General features: G+C 36.0%; 1 protein-coding gene across 1 annotated transcript in view; it reads left to right on the top strand.

Annotated features, from left to right (window-relative positions):
- LOC133192293 (telomerase protein component 1-like) overlaps positions 1 to 15,858 on the top strand; it is a 43,775-nt gene extending 27,917 nt beyond the window's left edge. Inside the window, exons 41-54 of the mRNA XM_061328310.1 lie at positions 38 to 186; positions 912 to 1,017; positions 1,243 to 1,371; positions 1,773 to 1,880; positions 5,880 to 6,030; positions 6,649 to 6,788; positions 7,250 to 7,455; positions 12,014 to 12,083; positions 12,401 to 12,528; positions 12,914 to 13,084; positions 13,198 to 13,315; positions 13,902 to 14,126; positions 14,932 to 15,078; positions 15,294 to 15,858. Coding sequence (XP_061184294.1) covers positions 38 to 186; positions 912 to 1,017; positions 1,243 to 1,371; positions 1,773 to 1,880; positions 5,880 to 6,030; positions 6,649 to 6,788; positions 7,250 to 7,455; positions 12,014 to 12,083; positions 12,401 to 12,528; positions 12,914 to 13,084; positions 13,198 to 13,315; positions 13,902 to 14,126; positions 14,932 to 15,078; positions 15,294 to 15,428 — 1,983 coding nt within the window. The 3' untranslated portion in view covers positions 15,429 to 15,858. The remainder of the gene's footprint in view (positions 1 to 37; positions 187 to 911; positions 1,018 to 1,242; positions 1,372 to 1,772; positions 1,881 to 5,879; positions 6,031 to 6,648; positions 6,789 to 7,249; positions 7,456 to 12,013; positions 12,084 to 12,400; positions 12,529 to 12,913; positions 13,085 to 13,197; positions 13,316 to 13,901; positions 14,127 to 14,931; positions 15,079 to 15,293) is intronic.
- The last annotated feature ends 546 nt before the right edge of the window (positions 15,859 to 16,404 follow it).

The raw sequence follows: 16,404 nt of genomic DNA, 5'->3' as shown, positions 1-16,404 counted from the left end.
GGATTCTTCCCAAAAGAAGCTGTCCATGCATTTTCAGGTGTTCAGTATGCCAAATGGGGTTGTGACTGCCACGATATCAGCTGGCAGTCCCCTCATGTGTGTGACAGTCTCCAAAAATTATATTGCTATTGGAACAGAGGACAACCAGTGCCTTTTGTATCCCAGTGTCAACAGTAGAACTAAGGGGTGAGTATCAAACAAGGGGACAGTGAGTGTCATAGGGGAGGATCAAAGAGTTTAATACAATAATGTAAACAAGAGGTACTAAGTATCACAGGGGAGGATCAAACAGTTTAGTACAGTAATGTAAACAAGGGGCACTAAGTATAAAAGGGGAGGATGAAACAGTTTAATACAATAATGTAAACAAGGGGCACAAAGTATCACAGGGGAGGATCAAACATTTTAATACAATAATGTAAATAAGGGGTACTGTGTATCACAGGGGTGATCAAACAGTTTAGTACAGTAATGTAAACAAGGGGCCAATGAGAATCACAGAGGAGGATCAAACAGTTTAGCACAGTAATGTAAACAAGGGGAAACTGAACATCACAGGGGAGGATCAAGCAGTTTAGAATGTGAACACTTCCATGATGGTAAACAAAGGAAGAACTGGTATAATGTAATTAGGAGATGTAACTTTCACCTGAATATTTATGTCATCAAACAATCTTATTAACATAATTTGGTCTTATTGGTTACCACTTCCACAAGGAGTAGTAACTGTTGTTTAGAAGGGAGGTTTAAATTTTTAGGGATAGAAACTTGTTGTCAAATGTTAAATGTTAGTGATGCTGATTTTGTAATAGATATTGTAATATAAATAAATGTAATGTCAATGCATGAAACATGCAACATATAATATTTGCTATACTATTTGTAAAATCATACTACACTGATATTTGTAGTGGACAGTTAAAAGTGATGCTGACCCTACGAGGTCAGACTGGGCCAATCACAAGCTGTACTTTCAATGCAGATGTCTCCAAACTGGCTACTGCTAGCAGAGATGCTGTGAGTTTGCTACATTAATTATTAAACATCAATTTACTAAATTCCTTCCTGTGGAAGTGAAAATTTAAGGATGATTTATTGTTTTGTACAGTATATTTAATCCATGCAATCTGAAAAAATAAGTTTACAAATAATTTTACAAGTAGAGATGAGGTACCTATTTTTTCTGGTTCTCTTATTTACATTTTAGTGTTATACTGTAAGTTTTTTTTTTTTTACCTACAGTCAGTGTATATTTGGGATGTACGAGGCTGTCTTCTTGACCCCACTAACCCTGCTCCTGTCCAGAAACTTCATGCCTGTCATTCTGACTGGATCACAGATTGTCAGTGGTCAAACATCGGAAATTTCCTTGTATGTAACCCAGTGTTTTAAATAATAGACCCTAAATATTATCTCAGCTATGATATAGCTGTGTGTGGTTGCAATTAACTTCCATATCCCAAATACAAGATATGGAAATCAAATATTTTATACAGCATTCCATGCTAAACTACCTTTTGCTGATTTTTGTGAAAATGGGTTAATAAAAATGAGTGAGCTTTGTAATTATTCAACACCTTAGTTTTCCTGAGTCTTGTAATGCTCTTTTTGTAGCAATTGGGTTGTTGAGTTTTACTGGTTGCATTGCACCCTACCCCCTAAAAATGAAATAATATTAACAGTTTTATTGGAAGCAATTTTCTGATGAACATGTCCTAAACCATTCATTTTTTTTTTTTTTTTGCCTTTTTAACAACTTTTTTTCTCTCCAGGTGACAGGGTCTGTAGATTTCAATCTTAAAGTTTGGGATGTGAAGACTGGGGAAGAAAAATTCAAGCTGACAGGTCACATGGCCTCCATCACCTCTGTTAGATTCAGCGTAAGTCATAAAACTAACCAATCATCACCTCCATTAGATTCAGCATAAGTCATTAAACTAACCAATCATCACCTCTGTTAGATTCAGCGTAAGTCATTAAACTAATCAATCATCACCTCTGTTAGAGTCACTGTAAGTCATTAAACTAACCAATCATCACCTCTGTCAGATTCAGCACAAGTCATAAAACTAACCAATCATCACCTCCATTAGATTCAGCGTAAGTCATTAAACTAACCAATCATCACCTCTGTTAGATTCAGCGTAAGTCATTAAACTAATCAATCATCACCTCTGTTAGATTCAGCGTAAGTCATTAAACTAACCAATCATCACCTCTGTTAGATTCAGCGTAAGTCATTAAACTAATCAATCATCACCTCTGTTAGATTCAGCGTAAGTCATTAAACTAACCAATCATCACCTCTGTCAGATTCAGCGTAAGTCATTAAACTAACCAATCATCGCCTCTGTTAGATTCAGCATAAGTCATTAAACTAATCAATCATCACCTCAGTTAGAGTCACTGTAAGTCATTAAACTAACCAATCATCACCTCTGTTAGATTCAGCATAAGTCATAAAACTAACCAATCATCACCTCTGTTAGATTCAGCATAAGTCATTAAACTAACCAACCATCACCTTTGTTAGTATTAGCGTAAGTCATTAAACTAACCAATCATCACCTCTTTAAGATTCAGCGTAAAGTCATAAAACTAACCAATCATCACCTCTGTCAGATTCAGCGTAAGTCATTAAACTAAACAATCATCACCTCTGTTAGATTCAGCGTAACTCACAAGACTAACTAATCATCACCTCTGTTAGATTCAGAGTAAGTCATAAAACTAACCAAATGAATCATCACCTCTGTTAGATTCAGCGTAAGTCATAAAACTAACCTATCATCACCTCTGTCAGATTCAGCGTAAGTCATAAAACTAACCAATCATCACCTCTGTCAGATTCAGCGTAAGTCATTAAGCTAACCAATCATCACCTCTGTCAGATTCAGTGTAAGTCATAAAACTAACCAATCATCACCTCTGTCAGATTCAGCGTAAGTCATTAAGCTAACCAATCATCACCTCTGTCAGATTCAGTGTAAGTCATTGAATAACCAATCATCACCTCTGTTAGAGTCAGCGTAAGTCATTAAACTAACCAATCATCACCTCTGTCAGATTCAGAGTAAGTCATAAAACTAACCTATCATCACCTGTCATCAGTCTGTTAGATTCAGTGTAAGTCTTTAAATAGACGATCATCATCTCAGAAGTTCATGACCTGGTTATAACTGACTGTATAGTGTGTCATTCCTTAGAGCTGTATAGTGGGTCATTCCTTAGAGCTGTATAGTGTGTCATTCCTTAGAGCTATATAGTGTGTCATTCCTTAGAGCTGTATAATGGGCCATTCCTTAGAGCTGTATAGTGTGTCATTCCTTAGAGCTGTATGTGTCATTCCTTAGAGCTGTATAGTGTGTCATTCCTTAGAGCTATATAGTGTGTCATTCCGTATAGCTGTATAATGGGCCATTCCTTAGAGCTGTATAGTGTGTCATTCCTTAGAGCTGTATTGTGTGTCATTCCTTAGAGCTGTATTGTGTGTCATTCCTTAGAGCTGTATCAGTATAGAGTGTAATTCCTTATAGCTGTATAGTGTGTCATTCCTTATAGCTGTATAGTGTGTCATTCTTTAGAGCTGTATAGTGTGTCATTCCTTAGAGCTGTAATGTGTGTCATTCCTTAGAGCTGTATAATGTGTCATTCCTTAGAGCTGTATAGTGTGTCATTCCTTAGAGCTGTATGTGTCATTCCTTAGAGCTGTAGAGTGGGTCATTCCTTAGAGCTGTATTGTGTGTCATTCCTTAGAGCTGTATAGTGTGTCATTCCTTAGAGCTGTATAGTGTGTCATTCCTTAGAGCTGTATAGTGTGTATTCCTTAGAGCTGTATAGTGTGTCATTCCTTAGAGCTGTATTGTGTGTCATTCCTTAGAGCTGTATAGTGTGTTTTCCTTAGAGCTGTATAGTGTGTCATTCCTTAGAGCTGTATAGTGTGTCATTCCTTAGAGCTGTATAGTGTGTCATTCCTTAGAGCTGTATAGTGTGTATTCCTTAGAGCTGTATAGTGTGTCATTCCTTAGAGCTGTATAGTGTGTATTCCTTAGAGCTGTATAGTGTGTCATTCCTTAGAGCTGTATAGTGTGTCATTCCTTAGAGCTGTATGTGTCATTCCTTAGAGCTGTATAGTGTGTCATTCCTTAGAGCTATATAGTGTGTCATTCCGTATAGCTGTATAATGGGCCATTCCTTAGAGCTGTATAGTGTGTCATTCCTTGGAGCTGTATTGTGTGTCATTCCTTAGAGCTGTATAGTGTGTCATTCCTTAGAGCTGTATTGTGTGTCATTCCTTAGAGCTGTATTGTGTGTCATTCCTTAGAGCTGTATCAGTATAGAGTGTAATTCCTTATAGCTGTATAGTGTGTCATTCCTTATAGCTGTATAGTGTGTCATTCTTTAGAGCTGTATAGTGTGTCATTCCTTAGAGCTGTATAGTGTGTCATTCCTTAGAGCTGTATAATGTGTCATTCCTTAGAGCTGTAGAGTGTGTCATTCCTTAGAGCTGTATGTGTCATTCCTTAGAGCTGTAGAGTGTGTCATTCCTTAGAGCTGTATTGTGTGTCATTCCTTAGAGCTGTATAGTGTGTCATTCCTTAGAGCTGTATAGTGTGTCATTCCTTAGAGCTGTATAGTGTGTATTCCTTAGAGCTGTATAGTGTGTCATTCCTTAAAGCTGTATAGTGTGTCATTCCTTAGAGCTGTATAGTGTGCCTTAGAGCTGTATAGTGTGTCATTCCTTAGAGCTGTATAGTGTGTATTCCTTAGAGCTGTATAGTGTGTCATTCCTTAGAGCTGTATAGTGTGTCATTCCTTAGAGCTGTATGTGTCATTCCTTAGAGCTGTATAGTGTGTCATTCTTTAAAGCTGTATAGTGTGTCATTCTTTAGAGCTGTATAGTGTGTCATTCTTTAGAGCTGTATAGTGTTTCATTCCTTAGAGCTGTATAGTGTGCCTTAGAACTGTATAGTGTGTCATTCCTTAGAGCTGTATAGTGTGTCATTCCTTAAAGCTGTATAGTGTGTCATTCCTTAGAGCTGTATAGTGTGTCATTCCTTAGAGCTGTATGTGTCATTCCTTAGAGCTGTATAGTGTGTCATTCCTTAAAGCTGTATAGTGTGTCATTCCTTAGAGCTGTAGAGTGTGTCATTCCTTAGAGCTGTAATGTGTGTCATTCCTTAGAGCTGTATAGTGTGTCATTCCTTAGAGCTGTAGAGTGTGTCATTCCTTAGAGCTGTATAGTGTGTATTCCTTAGAGCTATATAGTGTGTCATTCCTTAGAGCTGTATAGTGTGTCATTCCTTAGAGCTGTATAGTGTGCCTTAGAGCTGTATAGTGTGTCATTCCTTAGAGCTGTATAGTGTGTCATTCCTTAGAGCTGTATAGTGTGTCATTCCTTAAAGCTGTATAGTGTGTCATTCCTTAGAGCTGTATAGTGTGTCATTCCTTAGAGCTGTATGTGTCATTCCTTAGAGCTGTATAGTGTGTCATTCCTTAAAGCTGTATAGTGTGTCATTCCTTAGAGCTGTAGAGTGGGTCATTCCTTAGAGCTGTAATGTGTGTCATTCCTTAGAGCTGTATAGTGTGTCATTCCTTAGAGCTGTATAGTGTGTCATTCCTTAGAGCTGTATAGTGTGTATTCCTTAGAGCTATATAGTGTGTCATTCCTTAGAGCTGTATAGTGTGTCATTCCTTAGAGCTGTATAGTGTGTCATTCCTTAGAGCTGTATAGTGTGTCATTCCTTAAAGCTGTATAGTGTGTCATTCCTTAGAGCTGTATTGTGTGTCATTCCTTAGAGCTGTATGTGTCATTCCTTAGAGCTGTATAGTGTGTCATTCTTTTATCGCTGTGTAACTTGACATTCTCTCTGTTGTAGTATGGTTGCATTGTCTCAGCCTGCAGTGATGGTTCAGTCAAGGTGTGGTCCCAGAAAGGTACAGAAATCACCACGCTACACGGACACACCCAGTGTGCTAACGACTGTGCCCTCGTGGTTAAGGTGTCGGAATCCTCAGAAGTGGACGAGGGTCAGTGAGCAGTTTTTTATTGCAATTAAATGCATAGATATTAAAGATTGATTGTCAATATTTTAATCATTTGATGTGATGTTTTAAGATGTGAAGAAATTTCAATTTTTTTATTAATTTTCAAAGGAAGCCTTTTAAATCTATATTCCCTATCATTTGCATAAGAATATGTGTTTTAACATATGTGTTGTGTGATATTAAGTATAAGTGATCTGTACAGTAATTGACATGTATTTATGACAAAGCCTTTTTCATTCATTCATGTCTTTGGGCATTCATAACATTAGCAATTTTTACTAGTTTATGGAGAACATGGTATAGCAATTACATTTATACCATAAAAAGGTGGTCCTTAGCATAAGGTTGTTGTATTCTGACCTTCTTAGAATAAAATAATTTATAATTAGACATGAATTGGGACAATATTAATTCCAAATGTGTTCATACCTATAGCATGAAGTTAAGCATGTCACAGTTATGTCCTGTCATATTTTAGTATGGTGTTCTCCCATTCTCTTTAAACATATAGTTAAAAGTAAAGTATATTATTAATGACAGAGTTTTTCTGTTTCTACCTGTATTATGATAGTCTTCAGTGACCAGATGATTCCATTGTAGAGGAGGAAGTAGTCAGCGATTGGTCAGCCGAACCAAAAGAAACCAAGCCAAGCAAGAAGAAACCAAAAATAGACATGGAGGATGTACTTGTGGCCAGCTGTTCAGATGATGGTACAGTCAGACTCTGGAATCCACTACAGGTCTGCATTACAGTCTTATTTTCATTACTGTACAAGAAGAAGGAATGTAAATGTTACAGAAACAGGTTTTACCTCCACTTGGGATTGAATCTGTGACCTCTAACATGCCAATCCAGTGCTGTACCCATTGAGCTAAAGGGTTAACCTTCTAGCCCAAGATTGTAGGATGCTGTTTATCTTACATTACCACATATAAACAAGTCTGATAGAATGGTTTACAGTGAAACATGCTTATAGCGAATTGACGCTTACAGTGAATTGATTTTCATTCCCTGTGTCTTGAAAATATGTTATAAACTTAACAGACATAACGAAATTACACTTATAATGAAGCAAAATCGTACGTCCCTGGCACTTCGTTATAAGCGTGTTTTACTGTATACTGATCTTTCATTATTTAGCCACTTACTGTTTAGTCTGTTTTATGGATTAAGTTTAAAACTTGACCGTTCCTGCTGTAGGCAAATGAGTTGGCTAACTTGACTGGACATGATGACCGAATCTTAAGTGTTGCCTCAGATTCCCATGGTAACCTGTGTACGAGTTCACTGGATAAATCAGTCAGACTGTGGAAACCTACTCTCAGTTCTGAGACAGTGTCCAGTTGTCATGACGCCCCGGTGACCTTCACCTCTGTCTCTGGTAACAGTCTACTAACAGGAAGCAGGTCAGCAGGATTTTTTTCTGTCACATGATTTACTATTTGCCTTTGAAAGTAATTTGCATAAAAAAAATTGAAAGTAACACTTGTATAATGATGAAAGTAATTTATTTTTTAAAAAAGTATGGTATTTCATTGAAAGTAACTTTTAAAAGTATTTTTAAAAAGGTATTTCATTGAAAGTACCATAATTTATTTCTCAAAAAATGATAATAATCACACTCCCAGGCCAAAAAGAAAGATAAATCTCCTGTAACATAAAACAGTTCAAATTTGAAAGATTCCATGTCATCTGAAATATTTTATTAGACCCTGAATAACTATTAAGTTTATATACAGTAGCATTTTTAGCTCACCTGAACTGAAAGCTCAAGTGAGCTTTTCTGGTTATCTGGTGTCTGGCATCTGTCTGTCTGTCCATCTGTCTGTAAACTTTTCACATTTTCAACTTCTTCTCAAGAACCACTTGGCCAATTTAACCAAAATTGGCACAAAGCATTCTTGAGTGAAAGGGATTCAAAATTGTTCAAATAAATGGCCAAGTCCTATTCCAAGGGGAGATAATCAAGAAAAAGGCAAAAATAGGGTGGGGACATTAAAAATTCTTCTTCTCAAGAACCACTAGACCAAAAGAGATGAAACTTATGTTGAAGCTTCCTAAGGTAGTGTAGATTCATTGTTCAGATCATGGTCCCCAGGTGGTAGGATGGGGCCATAATAGGGGATCATAGTTTTACATTGAAAAACATAGGAAAATTTCTTTAAAATCCTTCTTCTCCAAATTCACTAGGCCAGAAGAGATGAAACTTATGTGGAAGCTTCCTGAGGTAGTGAAGATTCTATGTATTTCAAATCATGCCCCTCAGGGAGTAGGGTAGGGCCCCAATAAAGGATCATAGTATTACATTGAAATACATAGGAAAAATTCTTTTAAAATCTTCTTTTCATGAGCCAATGGGCCAGAAGAGATGAAACTTACGTGGAAGCTTCCTGAGGTGTTGTAGATTTTTAATTGTAGAAATCATGGCCTTCCAGATTGGGCCACAATAGGGGGTCAAAGCTTTACAATATAATATATATAGGAAAAATCCTTTAAAAATGTTCAAAGTTTTACATAAGACTTAATAGGAAATAAATTTTGAAAATCTCAAGAACCACAATCGTGCAACACATATGCAAACATTCCCAAGTTGAGTGGCTTCATTTTTTTTAGGTCACCTGAGTCACTCAGGTGACCTATTGCTATCCGTTCTCGTCTGTCGGCATGCGTCGTGCGTTAACATTTGAACATTTTTAGCTTCTTCTCTGAAACCACTTAACCAATTTCAACCAAATTTGGCATACATCATCTATGGGTGAAGGGGAACAAAAATTGTGAATTTCATGGTCCCTGGCCCCCTGGGGCCTGAGGGATGGGGCTAAAACCACCAAAAATAATGCAATCTTTAAAAATCTTCTTCTTTACTCCTGGACATCAAGCAGTCAAACTGTTGGCATCATTGTAATACGCATTGAGCCCTCTACCAAAATTGTGAAATTCATGGCCCCAGCTGGGGCTATATAGATCATATAGTGAAATTGCATTATTTCTTTGAAAATCTTCTTCTCTGCTCCTGGGTATTAAATAAAGTAACTAAGTACATAGTTATGATGAGCAAGAGTGCCTCTTCCAAAATTGTGAAATTCATGGCCCCAGGGTCAGGGGTTCTGGTGTTAGGGCGAGGCTCTATTGATTATATAGTGAAAATGCATTAATTCTTTGAAATTATTCTTCTCTGCTCCTGGGTATTAAATTAAGTAACTAAGTCCATAGTTATGATGAGCAAGAGAGCCTCTTCCAAAATTGTGAAATTCATGGCCCCAGGGTCAGGGGTTCTGGTGTAAGGGCTAGGCTCTATTGATTATATAGTGAAAATGCATTAATTCTTTGAAAATCTTCTTCTCTGCTCCTGAGTATTAAATAAAGTAACTTAGTACATATTTTATGAAGAGCAAGAGAGCCTCTTCCAAAATTGTGAAATTCATGGCCCCAGGGTCAGGGGTTCTGGTGTTTGGGTGGGGCTCTATTGATTATATAGTGAAAATGCATTAATTCTTTGAAAATCTTCTCCTCTGCTCCTGGGCATTAAGGTGATAAACTAAGTACATAGTTATGAGGAGGAGGTGGGCCTCTTCCAGAATTGTTAAAGCCATGGCCCCTAGGTCAGGGGTTCTGGTGTTAGGGCGGGGCTCTATTGATTATATAGTGAAAATGCATTAATTCTTTGAAATTATTCTTCTCTGCTCCTGGGTATAATTTAAACAAACTAAGTTTATGGTTATAATGCATAAGAATGTCTTTTCAAAAATTCTGAATTTCATGGCCCCAGGGTCAGGGGTTCTGGTGCTAGGGCGGGGCTCTATTGATTATATAGTGAAAATGCATTAATTCTTTGAAAATCTTCTTCTCTGCTCCTGGTATTAAATTAAGTAACTAAGTGCATAGTTATGATGAGCAAGAGTGCCTCTTCCAAAATTGTGAAATTCATGGCCCCAGGGTCAGGGGTTCTGGTGTAAGGGCGGGGCTCTATTGATTATATAGTGAAAATGCATTAATTCTTTGAAAATCTTCTTCTCTGCTCCTGGGTATTAAATAAATAACTAAGTCCATAGTTATGATGAGCAAGAGAGCCTCTTCCAAAATTGTGAAATTCATGGCCCCAGGGTCAGGGGTTCTGGTGCTAGGGCGGGGCTCTATTGATTATATAGTGAAAATGCATTAATTCTTTGAAAATCTTCTTCTCTGCTCCTGGGTATTATTTAAACAAACTAAGTGTATGGTTATGATGCATAAGGATGCCTTTTCAAAAATTCTGAATTTCATGGCCCCAGGGTCAGGGGTTCTGGTGCTAGGGCGGGGCTCTATTGATTATATAGTGAAAATGCAGTGATTCTTTGAAAATCTTCTTTGCTACTGGAGATTATTTAAACAAACTAAGTACATGGTTATGATGCATGAGGATGCCTTTTCAAAAATTGTGAAATTCATGGCCCCAGGGTCAGGGGTTCTGGTGTAAGGGCAGGGCTCTATTAAATATATATAGAAAATGCATTGAATCTTTGAACATCTTCTTCTATGCTACTGGAGATTATTTAAACAAACTAAGTGCATGATTATGATAGGCAAGGATGCCTCTTCCAAAATTTTTAAATATATGGCCTCAGTTTTTGGGGTTCTTGAGGAGGGGGGGCTCTATTGATTATATAGTGAAAAAGCATTAATTATATTAATTAATCATTAATTAATCCTGTCTGCTCCTTAGTGTTGAGCTGATAAATAAAATGCTTAGCTATGATGAAAATGGGAGTTTCGAACAGAATTTTTAAATCTTGTGGTCCCAGGGTCAGGGGTTCTGGCATAACAAGGGGGGGGGGGGGGTCTTTTGATAATATAGTGGAAAAGTGTTAATTCTTTGAAGTCCATAGTTATGATGATGAGGGTAACTCTTCCAAATCTAAATTTCTTGACCCTTGGTTTTGGGTTCTGGTGTTAGGGTAAGGCTTTGTTGAATCTGTAGTGAAAATGCATTGTTCCTGTGAAATTCTTCTCTGCTTCTGGGCATATCGGAAGCAAATTGAGTAAAAGTTTAAATGATATAAGTAAGCGTATTTCTACCAGATTTTTGAACATCTGGACCATTTGTCTAAGCATTCTGGTCCTGGACAGGGCTCTATTAATTTGTATTCTACTGAGAGAAGTAATTCCCCTTTTCCATTCACCTTTGATAATTAATCACTGTAAATAATGTATTTGAAAGGTTAATAGAATAAGATAATTATGCAAGAATGTTTATCGTATAATTCAAAAAGTACTTTCTTAGTTTTAATAATCAGGTAGAGCTGTAAGTAATAGATAAATAAAAATGAGACAAAAATAACTTACCTTATTAGAAGTTCTTCAAAGACCATTAGAGAGATCAATGCTAGAGGTCTTTATATGGGTTTAAAAATAGTACAGAAGCACTAATAGTTTGTTAATAGTCTGCATGGTGATAGTGTTAAGTGGGGGGACAGATTAGAACTTAATTTGTGAGTTGATACTGAATACTAGACTAATTATTTTGTTGATCCTGATCTTCCTACTTCTCTTGCTTTAGGGCAACAAAGCTTCATCTATCAGTGTATTTAACTTGTAAATTGTTGTATTATACTCAGGTGACCGTTAAGGCCCTTGGGCCTCTTGTCTTCAAATTATGCCCCATGGGTTAGAGTTAGCTGAAAATAGGGTTCAAATTTTACATAATGCATGTAAACGGGAAAAGAATTTTCTTAATAACTGCAAGGCCAGGTTAATCATAATGATATTGAAGCATCCCCATGTTGTTTGGATTTAGAGACCCTTAGATTGGGGCTATAATATGGGATCAGAATTTTTCATTGGAATGTAAATTTTTATTTTTGGAAATCTGAAAGAACAGCAGGGCTAAAGTTACTCAGGTAAGCAATGTGGCCCATGGGCCTTGCTTGTGAAATGTTGTAGCAATAAAAGCCTATAGTATATTTTTAAAAAGTGTTGTGATTACAGGGATGGTTATGTTAAGTTGTGGAGCATTTACTCGGAGACTGGGGACACTCAACTTGTACAGTCACTGAAGGTAAGAAAAATTAGTACTGATATTATACAAGTACCAATGGGAGCTGCCTGTATTAATACAAGGAAATGATTCTTGTTAAAATTTAATCTGCATTTAAACTACACTTTAAATTGTTTATCAAAAATTAATCAAATGATCTGACATGAAACAACTTTTTTTAAGTTGCACATCTTACACAAAGCAATCTGCAAGTTTAATTTATTTCTCTTATACATGTATATCTTACATGTAGATGAAGGTAGAATTTTTTAAGTTTGTAGAATAAAAATGGTACATGTTGAATCCATCCTTGTAACACTAATCACATTACATTACAGGTTCATACTAAGTCAGTAAATACAGGCTGTTTTGTGGGGTATGATGATAAAAAGTTTGTAACAGGAGGGGATGATGAAATGGTATACGAGTGGAAACATCAGGGAACCAAAAAGGGAGCAGCCACATTGTAAGTCATTGTCAGTGTAGTCACAGAACAATAGTAAAAATCTCTCATAGTACTCTAATTACTACACTATAGTTTTGTGTCTGATTAGAATATTCCTATTTTCTCCATGGTGGATGCTCTTTTCTCAGAAATGTAGATTTAATACAACAATTTAAACAGTTTATCTGTCAATATGACATTTAGTGACACAAGCTTGGTAATAATAAATATGAATTTTTCTCTAAGGATAGAGTTTGTTATATTATTGAGAAACATATCAGAAGTAAAATATATAGTGGCTTTTGTCCCAGTGAGAGAGTTCTGGAAAAGTTGCTATATGACATTGAGGGGTATTGCAATTTGTGTGTATATAAATCCCATGCAAACTGTGGTTTTAATTTTTAAGAATAAAGAAGGTCAACAGTTACAAGATGAAATCTCCAGTGATGTGTGTCGTGTGGCACAACACGGCCAAGGCTAGCAGTGGTCATGTGGTGGTCTGTGCAGAATGGGAGAGAGCCAGAGTGACCATCATCAACACTGACCAGACAACACCACTGAAATCCATATATCTCGGGTAAGAAAACTCTACTTGCTCAGTGAATTATTTTCTGTAATCTTTATTCATCTGAGAATGTTTTCCATCTGGAGAGATATATTTCTTGTGGTGTATCGTTACTTTACATTTAGGTCTGTTGACGATGGAAGTTGGATAATGAACATGATGTTCCAAGGCCAGGAATTGATAGCCATGATGTCAGACTCTATGGTGCAGGTTCTACAATTAACTGGCTCACTTGCACCCAGGGTAAGAATGTTTCTTTGTCATGTTCTCCATAGTTTAAAACGTTCAAAATCAAAGATTATAATGTAGATAGTCTGTGCACATTTTTCAGCAATAGTTTTTGTTTCATATGACCTTCAGGCTTCAGGTCAAAAGTGGCTGCTGTTAGGAGCATTTGTGTACACTGACTGATTTTGTCACCATTATTTTGTTTAACAAGAACTCTAATGATGCTTTCTTCAAATTCATAACAATACTTTTTTGAAACAGGTACCGGTAGATGGTTATTTTTCTGAAGGAAAATAAAAACTCATTAGAATAGAAAAGAAAAAAAAGAAAAGTGAGGTCAAGGTCAAAGGAAAGGTCAAAAAATGTTGATGCAGTTGCATAGCTCTCATCAATGACTATCAGCATATGAAGTTTGATAAAAAATATTTTGGATAGTTTCTTTGAAACTGAGCTTTGAACAGAGCTAAACGCAAAGTGCGACAGAAAGACAGACAGAAGAATGGAAGGACGGAAGATGGACATGACAAACACTATATGCCCTGGCCATATTCATGGCGGGGCATAAAAATATCAGTGTCATTTGATTTTTTGTGTTTATTAGGGAGTTTGTGGATTGAGTGTCACTAAGAAAACTGATGTTAAATGTGTGGCCGACATAAAGCAGGGAGTACCAGAACATAAGCGTGGACTGAACATGGTTCTGTGTGGTGCAGTCCTCGGTAAAGAAATAAAATTGTCAGGCATCACAGAAAAGCCTCGCCTACTCGGAGATTGTAAGGGCCAGCTGACCATTCTGTTCCAGGATTCTAAGCCTGAATCATTGAAGGTTAGTTATATCAACCACAGTACTAGTTCTGAATCATATCAACAGAATGAAAATAACAGGGCATGGTAATTTAACTTTGAAAAGGAAAGAAACATGACCAAACGATTAGGGGTAGATGTCTGTGACAAGCTGTAAATGTAGGCGTAGATATTTAATCAAACATACAAACATAAATATATAGAGGATATTCAATGTTTTGTAGATGAATATGAGATTTATTTCATGAGTGGGACAGGATTTTTTGATATTTTCACGAGTGCGAAGCACGAGTGAAAATATAAAAAAAATCCTGTCCCACTCGTGAAATAAATTCCATATTCATCTACAAAACAATGAATTTTCTGTTATTACATTTTCTTTGATTTTTCCTTTTGACTCTGACTATAGTTAAATAACATGGTGTCAGGCTGTGACGTCATAATTGATCGGTTAAGACGTCAGGGCTAAGTGATTGCGAGATTGAAAAACGTCGTAAACATGGATTTTTAAGAACATATTTGGAGAAACTTTGGCAGTGTAAGTCTCTGTCAGGATGGTTCAATTACTCTCTCTATCCTACATGTATTACAGGCTAAGGAGTTTTTTCTTCTTTTTTTTTTTAAAAACACTCTTCGTAATGGAAAGGAAACTCGAGAGTTTAGCCGCATTTCTGATATTCTCACACTGTGAGAATACCACTTTGATATCCTTTCTCACTATGTCAGAAAATCACTTTTATTCAATAAATAAATTACAGTATTTCACTGTTGAAAATGTAATAAATAGAGTAATAATATAAAGCTTTAAAAGTATTGATGCTTTATAGATACATGAAAGGGATGTGACCTGTGTCAAAGTTGTGGATGGCTTAGTGTTAACATCATCCTTAGACCGATCAGTGAAAGCCTGGAAGATAGACTACACCAGATCTTACACAAAGCCGCAACAGGTGTTGACTGAAGGATTGGAACAGGTAAGCAAGATCCTAGGGGGTGGATCCTACTTAATTAAAGGTGGTTTATACATGATATATATATGTAATGCAGAATGTAGCATTTGTTTTCATACACTGAGAACTCTTTTAGATTTGAGCCCATTTAAGGATGACATCTAAATGGACACAAATATATAATGCATGTACATGTGATAAAACAGAAATTTGATTTCTTTTTTTTCACCCTTTCATAGATGGGTCTGTTTCTGTGTCCAGCACCAGTGACCAGCATGGAGATTGTGGAAAGTTCCAATCATAAGGAGCTTTTTTGTGGAGATGAGCTAGGAAATATCCACCTCTTTGTGGTAAAGTGTCAGGGATTGTGGTAGTGTATCAAGGAATTGTGGTAGAGTATCAGGGATTGTGGTAGAGTATCAGGGATTGTTGTAGAGTATCAGGGATTGTGGTAGAGTATCAGGGAGTTTAACAGGTGAAAGGTTGTGAAGTTCCAGGGACTTGGTTAAGCTACTCAAACAACTACAAAACACTGTAGCAATTTATAGCAATGCCTATTTTATGACAAAGTCTTAAAATTTGTGGACAGAAACTTTTTTAACAAAACATATATGAGTCCTTTGTCAAACCTTCATTAATCACACATATTTCTTAATTATGTATTGAGATATGAAAATTTCTAATCTTAATGGAGATAAAATTGTATGTGTCATGAATTCATTTTAACATCAATTATCTACATGTCTTTTTTTTAATTGTAAATAGCATTTTTTTATTTAATATGCATAATTACATAATGTACATCTCAAAAAATATTCCATGCACATTCATATAATTACATTTTATTTCATTTAATTATAGTTATATTGAGAAAAAAAAAATATTCATAACATGAATTTATACAGTTGTTTGAATTGTTTATAATTATATCTTAGACAAATAAACATTTTGTTTATTAAACAAATTGTGATTTCATGTAATAGTATACGTGGTATTTATAAACCATGACAATAATTAACTCTTGAGTTTATGTAACAGACAGTCACACTGACAAGGTTATTACATTGTCCTTATAGATCTCACTTGTACATCATCTGTATTTTATGTTATAAATTGTTAATCATTCATTAATATGAATTGTCATCCTTGTTTAAAGAAGAGGGAGCATACAGCAATGCAATTAAAGGTTTAAAAAGAAAAAAAATATTTTAAAAAAAAGTGCATTTATTGTGTTGCATAATGAGGCTCTTAGAGAGGTATGGTATGCAGTGCTCTTGATTTTGTGTTTAAAAAAAATATGCATGTACATGTATGTATGTAATGTGGAAAAATGTTGTTTTTCCTTTATAT

The sequence above is a fragment of the Saccostrea echinata genome, unplaced genomic scaffold (genome assembly GCF_033153115.1).
Source record: "Saccostrea echinata isolate AGI-Se365-2 ecotype Australia unplaced genomic scaffold, CSIRO_AGI_Sech_v1 ptg000001l, whole genome shotgun sequence".
Lineage (NCBI taxonomy): Eukaryota > Metazoa > Mollusca > Bivalvia > Ostreida > Ostreidae > Saccostrea > Saccostrea echinata.
The sequence above is the reverse complement of the archived record's forward strand: the minus strand, read 5'-3'. Positions and strand labels throughout refer to the sequence as shown.